This window comes from Lepus europaeus, chromosome 14, assembly GCF_033115175.1.
Source record: "Lepus europaeus isolate LE1 chromosome 14, mLepTim1.pri, whole genome shotgun sequence".
Taxonomy (NCBI): Eukaryota; Metazoa; Chordata; class Mammalia; order Lagomorpha; family Leporidae; genus Lepus; species Lepus europaeus.
In genome coordinates this window covers 83,276,771-83,294,089 of record NC_084840.1, presented here as the reverse complement: position 1 = coordinate 83,294,089, position 17,319 = coordinate 83,276,771, and the positions used below count along the sequence as shown (strand labels likewise).

Here is a 17,319-nt window from a genome sequence, read left to right as displayed (position 1 = left end):
AAAGTTTACTCACTCTTGTAAGCACTGTCAGTCAGGTATAAACTAGAATGATGGGCCACCCATGGAGGAAGCTTAATGACCAGTGACTGCTTCAACTCTCAGTTCCCTTTCATAGCAACTGAAACAAAATAGAACAAGACAAAACAAAAAGAGGAGGAGTGAGGGGAAGGGAAAAAAACTACCAAGCACATAGGAAAGGTGGCAGTGCCAAGCAGGCAGAATTTGAGAAAGTAAGACTGAAGATAGGATCCTCCTGTTTAAGAACAATCTAAATGGTCATCCATCATGTTCTTTCAAAGATGGTAGAGAATTTAATCTAAAAATAAACATCTTGACAGTAAGAGCTTCTTGGAAGCACACAGAGTTAGCTATACACTTTCCACAGAATGAAGGCCTATGCTGGCATGGTCTGCATGTTGAGTTCAACTCCACAAGAGTTCACAAGAAAAATGCAGTGGAGAGGAAAGGGTTAAGTTTTAAAGACAGGCTTAGCCCTTAAAGCTGCCACCTGCAGTGCCAGCATCCCAGCAGGCATCCAGTATGGGCTCCTTGTCCCTGCTGCTCCACTTCCTATCCAGCTCTCTGCTATGGCCTGGGAAAGCAGTAAAAGAGGGCCCAAGTCCTTGGGCCCCTGCACCTGCGTGGGAGACCCAGAGGAAGCTCCTGGCTCCTGGCTTCAGATCGGGGTAGCTCTGGCCCTTGCAGCCAGTTGGGAAGTGAACCAGCAGATGGATGATCAATCGATCGATCGATCCATATCTCTCTCTCTCTGCCTCTCCTTCTCTCTCTGTGTAACTCTGACTTTCAAATAAATAAATCTTAAAAAAAAAAAAAAAAGACAGGCTTACTGAATTATATTGCCATGTGAAAAACACATAAATATATAAGGATGTACCTTATTTCAGGTAAAAACCATTGAATTTCCATCCCAAAACATGATGATTAGGACAGAAATATATGAGAACTGCCAAAAGCTGAAATTTCTGTCACATTCCAAAATTTTCAGATAAACATTTCTATTATTTCTAAGAACAATAACACATTAAAATTTTGTGTTCTTAAGAAAACAATCTTTTAAAGTATGTAAAATTATTTTCCACATAAATTGGTACACACTGGGCCTCTAATAACTAGTCAAATAACAGCAGCCACAGAGTTACACCAAGTAAATACTATTAGGGTAGAATTTCTGATATAATGAAGAGATGTCATAATACAGAGTAAAAGCAAATGTGACACATCAAAACAGAAAAAGGCTTATTAGCTCTTTCCAAAAAATTATGATAAAAGGCTTAAGCAGAGCTTACATCAAGGAGTTCTATCTCTATCCAGCAAAGATAATGACAGTACAAATTTCAAGGGGACCCATTTAGCTAGTTTTTTATCTTACAGTGGAGCATGCTATCTAAAATCCAGTTTTTCAAAAAGGCATAGAATCCATGTAAAAGCATAGAGGTAGCAGTGAGAGAAAATGAAAAGGAAAATATGTCTCTCCCAGCATCTGAGCCAATAATCTTGACACCTAAGTAATTATACATGCCTTAAGAAAATCCAATAACAGGTATTCAAATGAACCGGACAGTTAAATAAATTTTCCAAAAATGTATTACTCATCATGTTAATATGAATTATGCAAACAAAGGATTTTATAGTCACATATGGTTAATAAATATTATTGTGGCAGGCATTATGGTATAATGGGTAAAGCCACTGCCTGCAAGGTCAGCATCCCATATGGGCACCAATTCATGTCCCAGCTGCTCTACTTCCAATCCAGCTACTTGTTAATGACCTGAGAAAAGCAGTGGAAGATGACCCAAGTAACTGGACCCCTGCCACACACATGGGAGATGTGGATGAAGCTCCTGGCTCCTGGTTTCAGCCTGATCCAGACCTGGCTATTGTGGCCATCTGGGAAGTGGTGAATCAGCAGATGGAAGTATCTACCTCCCTTCTCTCCCTTTCTCCCTCCCTTCCTCCCACTCTTGGTCTCCACATCTTTCTCTCTCTCTCTCAAATAAAAAAAAAAAAAAAGTCTGTATAATTAAAAAAAAAAAAAAAGAAGAAGCACTGCTTCTGTTTAAGCAATGATTCATTAAAAATAGACTTTTGGGGCTCCCACTGTGGCGCAGTAGGTTAATCCTCCACCTACAGCACCAGCATCCCATATGGACAACGGTTCTAGTCCCACTACTCCTCTTCCAATCCAGCTCTCTGCTATGGCCTGGGAAAGCAGTGGAAGATGGCCGAGCGCCTACATAGCACTCTGATCTCATAATCAGCCTTAATGCACCTGGTTTGGCTGAGAAGCCCATGAGAGCATTTCAGGCATGGAAAGCTAAGACACTGTGGCAAAAATATTGTCCTACATGAAGGATCTCTGTGAGTGAGATCCCAGTGGAAAAAATGGGCCATCAAAGAAGGAGGTACTTTTCTCTGAAGGAGGAGAGAGCTTCCACTTTTCTTATGACCTTGCCTAAATACTGACGGAGATGGTGAACTCAAAAGGCTTCCACAGCCTTGACAGCTCATGTCAAAAGCCCTAGGTAATCACTGAAGCCATACATAAGAGTGTTAATTGTTAAATTAACAACAAGAGTCACTGTGCACTTACTCTCCACGCAGGACCTCTGTCCTCAATGAGTTGTACTATGAGAATTAACTGTAAAACTTGTTCTCAAACAGTTTTGTATATTTTGTGTGTGTGTGTTTGTGTGTAAATTGCTGAAATCTTTACTTAGTATAAAGTTAGTCTTCTGTGTATAAAGTTAATTGAAAACGAATCTTAATGGAGGATGGGACTGGGATTGGGAAAGGGAGGAAAAGTAGGGTGGGAGTGGGGGTGAAAGGGCAGGTATGTTAGGAAGAATCACAAGATTCCTAAAGTTGTACTTATGAAATTTGTATTCATTAAATAAAAGGTTTCTAAAAAATTTAAAAAACAAAAACACTAAAATGGTTGAATGTTTGGGCTCCTGCACCTGCTTGGGAGACCCGGAAGAAACTCCCAGCTCCCAGCTTTGGATCAGCTCAGCTCTGGCCATAGAGGCCATTTGGGAAGTGAACCAGTGGATGGAAGACCTTTTTCTTTCTTTTTTTAACTTTTATTTAATGAATATAAATTTCCAAAGTACAGCTTATGGATTACAATGGCTCCCTCCCACCCGCAACCCTCCCTAGGAAGACCTTTTTCTTTCTGTCTCTCCCTCTGTTTGTAACTCTACTTCTCAAAGAAATAAATAATAAAATATTTTTAAAAACTGAAAGAGGAGTTATCATTTTTAAAAAATTGATTTTTCAGGACTACACCAACATGAATAACAAATTTCTAAAGGACTACATGTCTAAATGTTGCTTTTAATATTCAGGAAAAGAAACGAGTTAAAAGGACTCAAGAAAATCATCCTGGAAAATCAAGGAGTCACTTACCAGACTAGAAGCCAGCACTGTAACTCTAAAAATGAACTCTTAAAGGAGCATTTTCACTCATTTATTAAGGTGCAGATACTGTGCTAAGGGCTAGATAGGCAGACAGGATGGCTACTGCCCTAGGACTGAGGGTGGTAACGAAATGGGAACATAGCATTAGGACTTCATGGATGTCCACAAGGATGTTGCGGATCACAGGAGAAGAGCCTCCAAAACAGAGGATCCATCAGAATGGGAGATCTAGGGTTTGATTTTACAAGTCACATTCGGAATATTACAGATAAGTGCTAAAACAGGACACTGCTGACATTAACCATTCCTCAGCTCTTAACTGTGAACTAAATCCTCATACCTGCTTTCAATGAAAGCTGTCTTGGTATGGCATACACCCCTATACACATCTGCAAGATAAAACGTTCTACATGTTTTATTTGTTAACTGGGCTCCAAGCTGCAGAATCTCTGAGACAAAAAATCATAGCTGCTGTCTAAGATTCCTCAACTGAAACCCTGTAAGATGTCTCCTTCCCTCCTTTACTAAGCTTGAGGTATTCCTGGAGGACTACTGCTGATCTAATATTAGAAAGAAATATTTTTGTATTCAATAAAGACATCTACAGCTCCCTCTGCTGACCAAGTCCTAAGCCTGCATGGGGAGTGGTGCCAGGGTACCCCAGGCAATGGTACCAAGCTACCCTTAATCTACACAGACCTTGGAGGCAGAGGAGCTAACCAGCCTCGATACTCCTAATAAGACAAGCCAATTCAGAAAGGGTTAAAGAAAGTTAAACTCCCCTTCTCTTACTCTACAACAAAGAAAAATCTTTTCAAACTTACTTTCAGATTTACTATCAATAAAGTATGACTGTTCATACTTAATGAGAAAACATAGACAATCTGAATAACAGTAGTACTGCACATAGGTATATCTATTTTCATTTAAAACTTTGATTCTCATTTATTGTAGAGTGAATGCAAGTATTAACTTAAGTCTCGGAAGATGTAGATGAGAGACAGGATTCACATGAATTATACACTCCACATTTACTCCAAACTCTCACCTGATTAATTAAAAAAATAAGTAAACTTGGCCGGCGCCGCGACTCACTAGGCTAATCCTCCACCTTGCGGCGCCGGCACACCGGCTTCTAGTCCCGGTCAGGGCACTGATCCTGTCCCGGTTGCCCCTCTTCCAGGCCAGCTCTCTGCTGTGGCCAGGGAGTGCAGTGGAGGATGGTCCAAGTCCTTGGGCCCTGCACCCCATGGGAGACCAGGATGAGCACCTGGCTCCTGCCATCGGATCAGCGCGGTGCGCCGGCCACAGCGCGCCTACCGCGGCGGCCATTGGAGGGTGAACCAACGGCAAAGGAAGACCTTTCTCTCTGTCTCTCTCTCTCTCACTGTCCACTCTGCCTGTCAAAAAAAATAAATAAATAAGTAAGTAAACTCTTGGGGCCTGTGTGTAACGTAGCAGGTAAAGCCACCACCTGCAGTGCCGGCATCCCATATGGGCGCCAGTTCGAGTCCCAGCTGCTCCACTTCCAATCCAGCTCTCTGCTATGGCTGGGAAAGCAACAGAAAATTACTCAAGTCCTTGGGCCCCTGCACCCATATGGAAGACCTGGAAGAAGCTCCTGGCTCCTGGCTTCTGATTGGCACAGCTCCAGCCATTGTGGCCAATTAGGGAGTTAAACAGTGGATGGAAGACCCCTCTCTCTCTCTGCCTCTCCTTCTCTCTGTGTAACTCTGACTTCCAAATAAATAAATAAATCTTAAGAAAAAAAAAAAAAAAGAGGTATCTAGTATCCACTCAAACTTTAAAATAAACAAATAAATAAACTCTTAAAACTTTCAGTGCTCCCAGATCTACATTTAAAAAAAACTCAGAATGGGCTTTTGGCACAGCACTTAAGAACACTTCCCATATTGGAGTGTCCGAGTTCAAGTTCTGGTTCTGCTTTTGATTCCAGTTTCCTGTCAATGTACATCTTGGAAGGCAGCAATTGACGGCTCAAGTACCTACGTACATAACACCTCCATGAAAGAGACCCAGACTGAGTTCCTGGCTCCTGGCTTCAACATGGCCCAACCTGGGCAGTTGTGGGTATTTGGGGAGTGAACCAGAAGATGGAAGAGCTGTCTGTCTTTGTCTTTCTCCCTCTGTTTTTCAAATAAACAAATTTTTTTTAAATATAAGAACTCCTTCATAGCCAGCTGCATTCCTCATAAGTTTATTTCTCTAAAAATTAACTATTACTTCATTTACATGCCAGTTGCAAAAATATACCACAAATACATATTTTAGACAAAATACCAGCATTCCCTAAGACTTTACAACCAGAGGGAGACAAATGAGAAACAATCTATTGTTAAAACATCCTTAAAAAGCTAGAACATGCACTTCCATAAACTCCCACTATTCCGAGTACATTCTTGCCTCATTTTGCACAAAACAAAACAAAAATAATATTTTTCAGACAAATCCAACAGGGCAACAGAAGAGTCAGAATGCAACCAAAAGGGTCTCTGAATAACAAAGACTACGAAGTAACTGGGAAGCACCAGCAGAGACTGTCTAGAATGACTTCCCTAGACTCAAACTTCACTTTCCCTCAGGCAGCCCTCAGTGAATCACCTGGCCTCCTCCAATTTCTTCCTGAACAGAGATGACACCAGCCAGACTCTGTGAAAGTCAGCAAGTGCAACCTGTGAAATGCCACACACCAAGGACTCACCACACCCTGACCATTCTGACCCCCTCTCTGGACACATGCTTCAGCCCTCCCTGCGGCCCAGCAAGCGCCTCCATTCGGTCCTTGCAGCAGTAAGCACGGCAGGGGAACACGGCCCCATCTCCTTGTGACTGTATCTCTTCCTCCACGACTGAAGTACAGCTGCCCTATTCTCTACACACAGAACTTCCTGCTTAATTCAATTTTCAACTATCTAATGGGCTTTTCTTGATCAAGTACAGCAGTCAATTCATTAAAAAGCTGTTGGCTTTTTCCGACCTAGTCCATCTTACTCTGCCAGGGCAGCAGCACTCAGAGACAAAGGGTCATGTGCAAGGTACAGAGGCCCACAGTCAAGTCCACTTAAAGCCAGAAATAAAATGACAATCAAGGATCACAACTGTTAAGTCTACAAATCTATGCTCAGACTCAAAAAATAAAGTGCCAGATAATGAGTACAGAAAGAATGACAGAATTACAAACATCACCCTTTGGAAACATTAATGTACTAAGTATTTGGGACAAAAATCTTCAGTGATATTTAGATCCACTGGATGAAACAATGCTAAGGATTAAGATACGAATATCTTAAAAGTATCTCTTACTAACTTCAAACTGGAAAGCATACCTCCCAGTAGGGACAAGTGGCAAACAACACCTTAACCAAGGGATACAAATCGGCATACCCAACAGCGAGATACCTGGCATTATGTGTATCTGGTACGATGCAAAAAGCATACACAATCACAGCTGAGACATGTTTTCATCAAAAAACTGCCAAAACGGCCGGCGCCGCAGCTCACTAGGCTAATCCTCAGCCTTGCGGCGCCGGCACACCAGGTTCTAGTCCTGGTCGGGGCACCGATCCTGTCCCGGTAGCCCCTCTTCCAGGCCAGCTCTCTGCTGTGGCCAGGGAGTGCAGTGGAGGATGGCCCAAGTCCTTGGGCCCTGCACCCCATGGGAGATCAGGAGAAGCACCTGGCTCCTGCCATCGGATCAGCGCGGTGCGCTGGCCGCAGCGTGCCTACCGCGGCGGCCATTGGAGGGTGAACCAACGGCAAAAAAGGAAGACCTTTCTCTCTGTCTCTCACTGTCCACTCTGCCTGTCAAAAAAAAATTTAAAAAATAAAAATTTAAAAAAAAAAAAAACTGCCAAAACATGGAACACTACAAGACGGCTGCTTCAGGTTCTTCACAGAAAAACCCAATGTCATGAAAACTGACAATCAAAAATGAGAGGAGGACGATCTTAGATTAAAAGAGGACAAAGGAAGTGATATCTAAATGTAATGAATGGGGACAGGTGTCTGGCACAGTGGTTAAGTAACCTCCTGGGATGCTCACATTCCATATTAGAGTACATGGTGTGAGTCCGGGCTACTCTGCTTCCAATTCACCATCCTGCTAATGAGCATCCTAAGGAGGAAGCAGGTGATGGTTCAGGTACTTGGGTCCCTGCATATGGGGGACCTAGATTGAATTCCAGGCTCTGGCTTCTGTCTGGTACAGTCTCAGCTATTGCAGGCATTTGGGGATTGAACCACCAGCACTCTTGTCTCTATTACTCACTGCCTTTCAAGTAACTTTTATGTAAGCTTTAAACTTTTCAAAATAAAAGGCTTAGAAAAAAATCTGTAGCTTCATAAATAAGATTGTCTAAGTGTGAATCCTCACTGCTGGGTCTCTGAGTGGCCTCACTGTAAAATCTGGTGTACAGCAAGAACGGCCCCTCAAATACCCTAGAATGCACTACTGCCAGACAGGGATGTTTGCATGTGAGTCTCCTTTTCACATGGTAGATACGAGGGAGTATCACATCCAGGCTAATGTGGCTGAGAAGCAGCTGCACCCCTGCTATGACCTCTTCCCCACTGACAAAGACTGAGCCCTGACAAGGGTGGAACCACACACAATGGGGCTCTCAAAGGCCCAAGTAGGGCCAGGCTATACTGTGAGGGAGTGGCAATGCAACACTGTATTGTGTTCAGCCACTGATTAACAGACATTTTCCTTTACTTTGGTTATCATAACCCAAGCTAGTAAAATAAAACTTTCCTCAACATAGGTCAAGTTCTGGGTAATATATTAAAATCTCAATATATGTTTGTAATCGCTAAAGTTCCTGCAGGCTCTCAGACTCAAGTATTATTTAATCAATTTCAAGCATTTTCCTCTCAAACACTTCATTAACATTTTGAACATGAAATCTAAACTTTCGTGTCTAACACTGAGTATTATGATGGGCAGGCACTTATCTGGATATCAGGGTAAGAAGCAAGACAAGCACTGTCATCCAGATGAGACACAGGGTCTGGAGGGGAAGCAGTGCACTGGGGAACAGAAGTCAGGATCCATTTGGGAGGTATGACTGAACATCACTCTTGCTGAGAGACTGGATGGGGGACTCATGAAAGGGAGTTTTAAATAAGAAAAATCAAGAAATAGCCAAAGGTCTGTGTGTCCTGAGAAACTGGACAGATGTTACACTGTCATTCACTGAGACTGAGAAAGGTCAGACTGGGGGAAGAACAAGTTTCTAGAAAAAAAACACAATTCTATTAAGACATCTTTATGTATAAGGGAGCCTAAGAAACATCCAGGCAGAGAAGGACATACATGAGATTGAGGGTCTGTGTGTGTATGTGTGTGCACACACGTGTGCACCTTTCAGAACATATGCTGCAAATACACGTAGTAACAAAAAACAAGACTAAAAACATTTAGTAAGATGATTTGAGCAGCTACAAACTGCTCCAACTGGACCTTCTCCATGGATGACATGACCATACTAGTTACTTGTGCCACAAACCCTCGAGTGTTTTGATTCCTCTCTCTTCCCCTACTGTCCCAAGTCCAAACCCATCCAATTTCCTCATAGCATTTAAGTATCTTTTCTTAATCTCCTAAATTCTTGGAAATCTCAAAAATGCAGCTAAATGCTCAGGAAAAAACCATTTTGAAAGAGAATAAAGTTGCAAATACTGAAAATTAAGATTAGATTTACATTTTATTGTCAACGCATGAATAGTTAAGAATTTTCTCATGAATAGTTAAGAATGGATCTCTGAACTACCGCAACTCACTCCGTGTGTCCCTGGAAAACATTCACGGAGTGGATGGAAGGGTCCCTGAAATCCCAGAGACGGAAAGTTGTGTCACGGGAGGAGGTCACCACGAGCCGCTGGGTGGGGTGTGTGCAACAGTGCGTTAACTCCTGGTCATGCCCTACAACCAAGTACAACAAAAATGCAAGATCATCCACATACAGATACACAATTAGAATGAAACTTTAAAAAACACACAAAAAATTTTAAGTTCTTATGGGTTCTACTGTTAGCATTCAATGGAAAGGTATACCTAAAGAATTCACTTAATAACAAGTGGGTCACATATTTTCCTTCAGAAGCTGGAAAGCCTATCAAACATCCTTTTAAAACAAACAGGAAAGCAGGTATATGTATAATCTGTTTTCTGATCCTAACAGCAAGCAGGTCGGGTAAATCCACAGGTTGAATATGTGAACAATGTAAAATTTAATTCCAAAATATCTTCTAATGATATAATACTTTGGGCCCTCAGTAAAATGCAATCTTCAACATTCAGGAAATGTACATCCTGACACACTTGCAAAAACTATGGTAGAATTCTAGGATGTCTCCAAGATTCCATCTTTAGATGCACACCCTATATAACACTCTTCTTGTGTACTGGGGCAGAACCTGTTAATATGATGAAATACTTCACTAGTGATTATGGCTTATTATAGGGCAAAAAGGATTTTGCAGATTGATATGGCCCTTAATCAGTTAACTGAGTTAATCAAGAGTTTGTCCCAGTGGCTTGACCTAACCAAGTGGACCCTTCCAAACAGCCCAGGCCTTCTCAAAAGAGAATTAATCAGGGCCGTAGAGACAGCTCTCACTAGCCCGAAAGAAAGAGAACTGTCTGTAGTTGGTAAAAGGCCTTTTTTTGGAGGGACCACCAGGGATTTGGGGGTAGCCTGTGGTGCTTAGAACAGTCCCCAAGTGAAAGTTAGCAAGAAAACAGAGGCTTTAATCACACCAACCACCAGGAAATGTATTCTTCCAACTACCAGTGAGCTTAGAAGAGGAGTAAAATCCTCAGTGGGGTCTCGCCTGGTCAACCACTTCACTTCAGCCTTCAAGGCCCTGAGAAGAGGAACATCTATGATGGACACAGAAATCCTGACCCAGGAAACCAGGAGGTAATAAATTCCTACTGTTTTAAAGCCACTAAGTTTGCAGAAATTTGTTATAGAACAAAAGGATATCACCCATATTTCAAATATCTAGATAATACATGCTACAGTTAAGTCCCCGAAAGATAAAATCCATTTAGCTACCAATAGTTCTATTAGGACATCATAAAATTACAATCAAGGAGCCAACAACAGAGTACAGTTAGTTCTAGCCAAGAAAAAATTTGCAAGATCAGACACAAACAAACCTAAATCAAAGTGCATAACCAGAAAGTTCAAACATTTAAAGTATGGTACCTGTCAGAGAATGAACCAGTTCAGATGTCTCAACATCATACAGGTTCGCTGTTCTATCCCAGGAAGCTGTCACTGCCTGCTTGCCTCCAACCAGCCAGTCAGCAGCTATGACCACGCCTTGGTGGCTCTTGAGAGATGTCAGTGGAACTCGAATGGTAGGGCAGTCACTGGACACGTCTCCATCAATATCAGGTTCATCTTTATCAGAGCACTCGATTTCATCTTCTCCAGATATTTGTTGCTAATGTTAAAAATCAGAAGGAAAAAAAATGTCCTGGGAATCCTGAGATTTTTCTGACACAGCTAAACAATCAGATGGTTCTCATTTAACTTTGAAGGCAACTCTTTCATCATACTGAGCAATATCAGAGCAGTCTGGCACTAACTGGTGCTCAATGAATGTTTAGCAATTTTATAACTTGGCTAAAACCACAGGCCAAATCTAAGAAAATAAATTAAGGCTACTGTGACATCACATGAAGCTACAATTCATGACCACTAACCAATAAAATGACAAAATGTTGAAAAAACATTTTAACTTTTCTCTACTTATTACTAGAAATGTAATACAAAACTAAAAATTACAATTAGAAGTCAATAATTTACCACAATAAAAAATGTATTTCGGGGCCACTGCTGAAGTATAGCAGGTAAAACTACCGCCTACTAGTGCCAGTATTCCATATGGGTGCCAGTTCATGTCCCGGCTGCTCCATTTCCAATCCAGCTCTCTGCTATGGCCTGGGAAATCAGTTAGAAGATGGCCCAAGTCCTTGGGCCCCTGCACCCTCATGGGAGACCCAGAAGAAGCTCCTGGCTACTGGCTTCAGATCGGCTTAGCTCCAGCCATTGCAGCCAGTTGGGGAGTGAACCAGTGGATGAAGACCTCTCTCCCTCTCTCTCTCTCTCTCTTTCTTTCTCTCTCTCTCTTTCCCTGCCTCTCCTTCCCTCTGTGTAACTTTGACTTTCAAATAAATAAATAAATCTTTAATTAAAAAAAAAGGCATTTCAATTCTTAGGAGCCTGTTTAAAATACGCCTAGAATTCTACTGCTATAATTTCTTACAGTATCAATGAAGTCTTTTGTCAAAAGCCAAGGATAATGTAAAAATAACATCCTAGGCTTCAATTCTTTAAGAAAACTTGTTTATTCACTCAACAAATAACGATCAGATTCTTACAATGTACCAGGTCCCAGACAGCAAAGAAGGTGATAGGTGATGCCTGTCATAGGTAACACTACGCTCATTCTAGGTGGCAAGAATGCTGGAGTAAACAAGACTGAAACAGTCCCTGTCCTCAGAAGACTATTATTCTAGCAAGACAGACTGCTCCCCCACACAAATATGGGAATATATGTCATAGGTACACATACACAAGTATTGTAAGTAGCACATATGCACACACTACTATAATGTATGTCACAAGTACATAGACGTGCATGGGAATGTCACGTGTATGTACTAATATGGAATATATCAGATGTATGCATACAGAGAATCAGGTAGTAAAATAAACACTATGAAGAAAAAATAAGACATAGTTAAGGAACTATTATTTTATATAAAATTTCTAAAAAATATTTTGATAAGGTAACATTTGCATCAGAATGTGAGGAAAACCTGAGAGTAAGGCATGTAACACCAAGGGGAACAGCATCCCAAGCAGAGGGAGCAAGTGTAAAGGTCCTTGTGTACTAGACGGAGTCTGCCAGTTGTATACTGGGCATAGTGCAAGGGGGAGACATGACCTAGGAAACAGCATATATAAAACCTGGTAGAGGGACCGGTGCCGGTGCTGTGGCACAGAGGGTTAATGCCCTAGCCTGAGGCACCGGCATCCCATATAGGTACCTGTTGGGAGTGCCAGCTGCTCTACTTCCCATCCAGCTCTCTGCTATGGCCTAGGAAAGCAGTAGAAGATGGCCCAAGTCCTTGGGCCCCTGCACTGGCATGGGAAACCCAGAGGAAGCTCCTGGCTCTTGGCTTCAGATCAGCACAGCTCTGGCTATTGCGGCCAATTGGGGAGTGAACCAGAGCTGGAAGACCTCTCTCTCTCTCTCTCTCTCTACCTCTACCTCCACCTCTACCTCTCCTCTCTCTGTGTAACTTTGACTTTCAAATAAATAAATAAATCTTTAAAAAGAAAAAAAAAAAAAAAAACTAGTAGAGGGGCCAGTGCTGTGGCGTAATGGGTTAAGCCTCTGCCTCCAGCACCAGCATCCCATATGGGTGCCAGTTCGAGTACTGGTTGCTCCAGTTCCAATCCAGCTCCCTGCCAATGTGCCTGGGAAACCAGCAGATGGTGGCCCAAGTACACAGGCCCTTGCATCCTCGTGGGAGACCCTTGATGAAGCTCCTGGCTCCTGGCTTCAATCTGGTCCAGCCCTGGCCATTGCAGCCATTTGAGGAGTGAACCAGTAGATGGAACACTTCTCTCTCTGCCTCTCCCTCTCTTTAACTCCGCCTTTAAAATAAATAATTCTTAAAAAAAATTAAAAACTGGTAGAATAAGGAAAGAACTTTGAATTTTACTCTGCTGAAAAATCATCACACAGCTTTTCCAACAATATGATATAATCTGGCTTGTGCTAGCAAACAGGGGGAAAAAATGAAAGGCCTTTATAGAGGTAATTAAGTTAAAATGACTGATGCCCTTATATAGGAAGAGATTAACAATACAGACATATACAGAGGAAAGGCCATGTGAGGACATAGCAGGAAGACAGCAATCTGCAAGCCAAGGAGAGAGACCTCAGAGAAACCAACCCTGATGACAAAAGTGGGGTCCTGGGCTTCTAACCTTCATGAAATAATAACATAAATTTGTTATTTAAGCTGACCAGCCTATGATATTTTATTACGGCAACCATAGAAAACAATAGGGGGAAATCAGTAGGAGATTATGGAAGTATATACAAGTAAGAGACCACAAGCTGGACTACAGTGGTGGCTATAGAGTTGCAAAGAAAGGCAAAATTAAAACATCCTCTGTGTAACAGTCAGGACTTGCAGACAAACCAACAGAATATAAGAAAAATGCAGGAATTCACAATTTAAAGTTAAAAGGCCTAAACCAGTGGGTGAATAATGCTGACATTTTCTGAGACAAGTAGCACAGTGGAAGAGGCATGTAGAGGAGACACCCAGAACCTAACTTCTATTACTAACCTATTCCTTCAGGACGTCTGTGGGATATCCAGAGGCTGAGTAAGAAAGAAGATGGCTACAAGAGTTTGGATTAAAAACGGAGTCAAAGATGGTTTGGAAACTGGGGGTCAGAAACCACAGAAGGCCCTTAAAGCCTGGGGTACTGAGTGAGATCAGTTATAGACAACTGTAGGAGGAAAGCAGGTAAGCAGGTGGAGGTCAGGAGAGGAGACCCACACACAGGTGAGAGGGAAGTATCAGGAGAGGTAAACGCCCAGACAAGAAGGTGGAAGGTCAGGAAGAACTCTCACAGGTAAGTGGGTAGTGTGTCAGAGAGCCAGAAGTCTGGAGAAAAGAGACCCAGACAATAATACTCAATGTGAAGGAAGAAAATGGTAGAAATAAGGTATATGTTGGAGGGAGAGAAACAGTAATAAAGGCAATTAAGGCACCTAAAAAGTTACTTGAAACTGTGTGGGCAACACGGAGGGGATAAATGATCAAGGCCCAGAAGAGTGGCAGGGGCACAAAGCTGGCTGGAGAGAAGTGTACCTTGGCAGAGAAAAGGGCACAGGTGACACCTGTGAGACTCATCATGAGCAAACCACCAAGGTGATGAATCTTGATAAGCTGTGGGTCAGATGTGTGCTGTTGCGAAGGATCCAAGAAGGGGACAAACTTGATGATGCGAGACAGAAGGAATCACTGTAAGGGCAACATCCACAAGGAGGAGAGCAGACAAGACCTTAAAGACAGGGAAAGATTACGCCCCATTACTGCAACAGGACAGCTGGTGCCATGAACCCAGGCCTCTAGGGGAGGAAGGGTACGGAAGTCCTCTTCAACTGTTTCCATCTCAGAGAATCAAGAAACAAATACTGCAGCTGGAGGGAGGAAAGAGGAAGAGTGAGCAAAGGAACAGGAAGTGCAACGACAGTGCTGTAGTACAAGGCCTGCTGGCCATCAGAGGAGACCATCAACTCAACGTAAGAACAGTCAGGGGCCGGCACTGTAGCACAGCGGTAGAGTCGCTGCCTGCAGTGCTGGCATCCCATATGGGTGCCATTTCAAGTCCCAGCTGCTCCACTTCTGACCAAGCTCTCTGCTATGGCCTGGGAAAGCAGTAGAAGATGGCCCAGATCCTTGGGCCCCTGCACCTGTGTGGGAGACACAGAGGAAGCTCCTGGCTTCAGATCAGCACAGCTCTGGCCGTTGCAGCCAACTGGAGAGTTAACTGGCGGATCAAAGACCTCTCTCTCTCTCTCTCTCTGCCTCTCCTTTTCTCTGTGTGTAATTCTGACTTTCAAATAAATGAATAAATCTTAAAAAAAAAAAAAAAAAAAAAAAAAAGGTCCGGGTCTGGCACTGTGGTATAGAGGATAAAGCCGCCACCTGCAGTGCTGGCATCCCATATGGGCACCAGTTCGAGTTCCGGCTGCTCCACTTCCAATCCAGCTCTCTGCTATGGCCTGGGAAAGCAGTAGAAGTAGGACAAGTGCTTGGGCCCTTGCATACACATGGGAGACCCAGAAGAAGCTTCTGGCTTCAGATCAGCTCAGCCCCAGCCATTGCAGACATCTGGGGAGTTAACCATCGAATGGGAAGACCTTTCTCTCTCTGCCTCTGCCTCTTTGTAACTCTGCCTTTCAAATAAATAATCTTTTTTTTTTTTTTTTTTTGCCAGGCAGTTAGACAGTGAGAGAGAGAGACAGAGAGAGAGTTATAGACAGGGAGAGAGAGGCAGAGAGAAAGGTCTTCCTTCCGTTGGCTCACTCCCCTAATGGCAGCTACGGCCGGCACTGCGCCAATCCGAAGCCAGGAGCCGGGTACTTCCTCCCGGTCTCCCATGCGGGTGCAGGGACCCAAGCACTTGGGCCATCCTCCACTGCCCTCCCAGGCCACAGCAGAGAGCTGGACTGGAAGAGGAGCAACCGCGACTAGTACCTGGCACCCCAACCGGGACTAGAACCCAGGGTGCCAGTGCCACAGGCGGAGGATTAGCCTAGTGACCCACGGCACTGCCCCCAAATAAATAAATCTTAAAAAAAAAAAAAAAGCAGGGTGTTCACAACTTAAGCGCAGGAAAGGTACACTGGCAAAGTGTATTTTATCAGAGTTGACATTTCTCCAGGGAGAGACGGATTTATAACCTAGTGAGAAAATCCAACATACACAATTATACCATGAATTGCCCAGTTCAGATTATGCTAAATGGTATGCAGAAATTCAGGATGCTTTAGTAGATGAGGGTGCTATAACTCTAAGGGACCAATACCTGAGCTACCACATAAAAAGAACAGGATCTAAGGGTAGGTTTGACAGGGAGACAGCATAGGAAAAGAAGGAAGAGAGTTTGGTAAATGCAGGGCAGCAAGAGCAGTTCAGTTTGGGCTGCAGTGGGGAGGACAACGCCGAAAACTAAAGCTAGAAAGGCTGGCAAAAGGCACTCAAAGCAGCCATCGCAAAGCAAGGAAAGTGTTTTAGACTTTATTTGGAAGGCAAATGGAATCACTGAAATCACGCGTGCGCATGCTAGAAAGGTGACTCCTGATGGAGCATAGACAAGGGACAACATGGGCAGCCAGACGGGTTATGATATGACTACAGGGGTCTGGCTAAGAGAAGATGATGGCTTACAAACCTGTGGAACAGTAAGGGAGTGAAAAAACCCTTCCCTTCTGCATGAAATGAGAACTCTGTCCCCAACACATGATGCTCAAGGTACAAAGAACCCCCAACTGCATCTGGACAGACAGGAACTCTACATTCCGTAGAAATTCTTAACGGAAAAATACAGCTGTGGGCCTTGTGTCTGGCGATTAACCCTGGCACATGGTTGGTGCTCAGAAATGGCTCCTGGGCCAAGAGGCTTCTCAGATCCCACAGCTGTGCCTGAGGAATCCTATTCACTTGTACTTGTGCTGTTCTTTTCCAGACAGTTCTATGGTCAGGAGTCTTTATGGACAGGTACATGAGTGGGTAGCAAAGGCTCCAGCAGATAACGGTAGGGGTTCTGATCTCTGACACTATGTCCTGTCTTGCCTTCTCCTTGCTGATGTGACCCCAAGGGCAGCCTGTGGTATCATAGGGGCCGGCGCTGTGGCGTAGTGCCCAAAGCAGCTGCCTGCAATGCCTCGCAAAGCAGTAGAGGATGGCCCAAGTCCTTGGGCCCCTGCACCTGCATGGGAGACCCGGAAGCTCCTGGCTTTTGGCTTCAGATCGGCACAGCAATGCCAGTATCCCATATGGTCGCTGGTTCATGTCCCAACTGCTCCACTTTTGATCCAGCTCCCTGTTATTGCTCCTGTGAAAGCAGCAGAAGATGGCACAAGGCCTTGGGCCCCTGCACCTATGTGGGAGACCCAGAAGAAGCTCCTGGCTCTTGGCTTTGTATCAGCCCAGCTCCAGCCATTGCAGCCATTTGGGGAGTGAACCAGTAGATGGAAGATATCTCTCTCTCTGCCTTTCTGTAACTCACCTTTCAAATAAATAAA

The 17,319-nt window shown here is 43.5% G+C and overlaps 1 protein-coding gene across 2 annotated transcripts in view; it reads right to left on the bottom strand.

Moving 5' to 3' along the window:
• The window catches only part of WDR37 (WD repeat domain 37), a 77,141-nt gene that overhangs the window by 16,982 nt on the left and 42,840 nt on the right, over nt 1–17,319 (bottom strand). For both annotated transcript variants that reach the window (XM_062211088.1, XM_062211087.1), the window contains exons 10-11: nt 10,677–10,917; nt 9,244–9,385 (exon numbers count right to left, since the gene is read on the bottom strand). In XM_062211088.1, the coding sequence (XP_062067072.1) occupies nt 9,244–9,385; nt 10,677–10,917 (383 nt within the window). The remainder of the gene's footprint in view (nt 1–9,243; nt 9,386–10,676; nt 10,918–17,319) is intronic.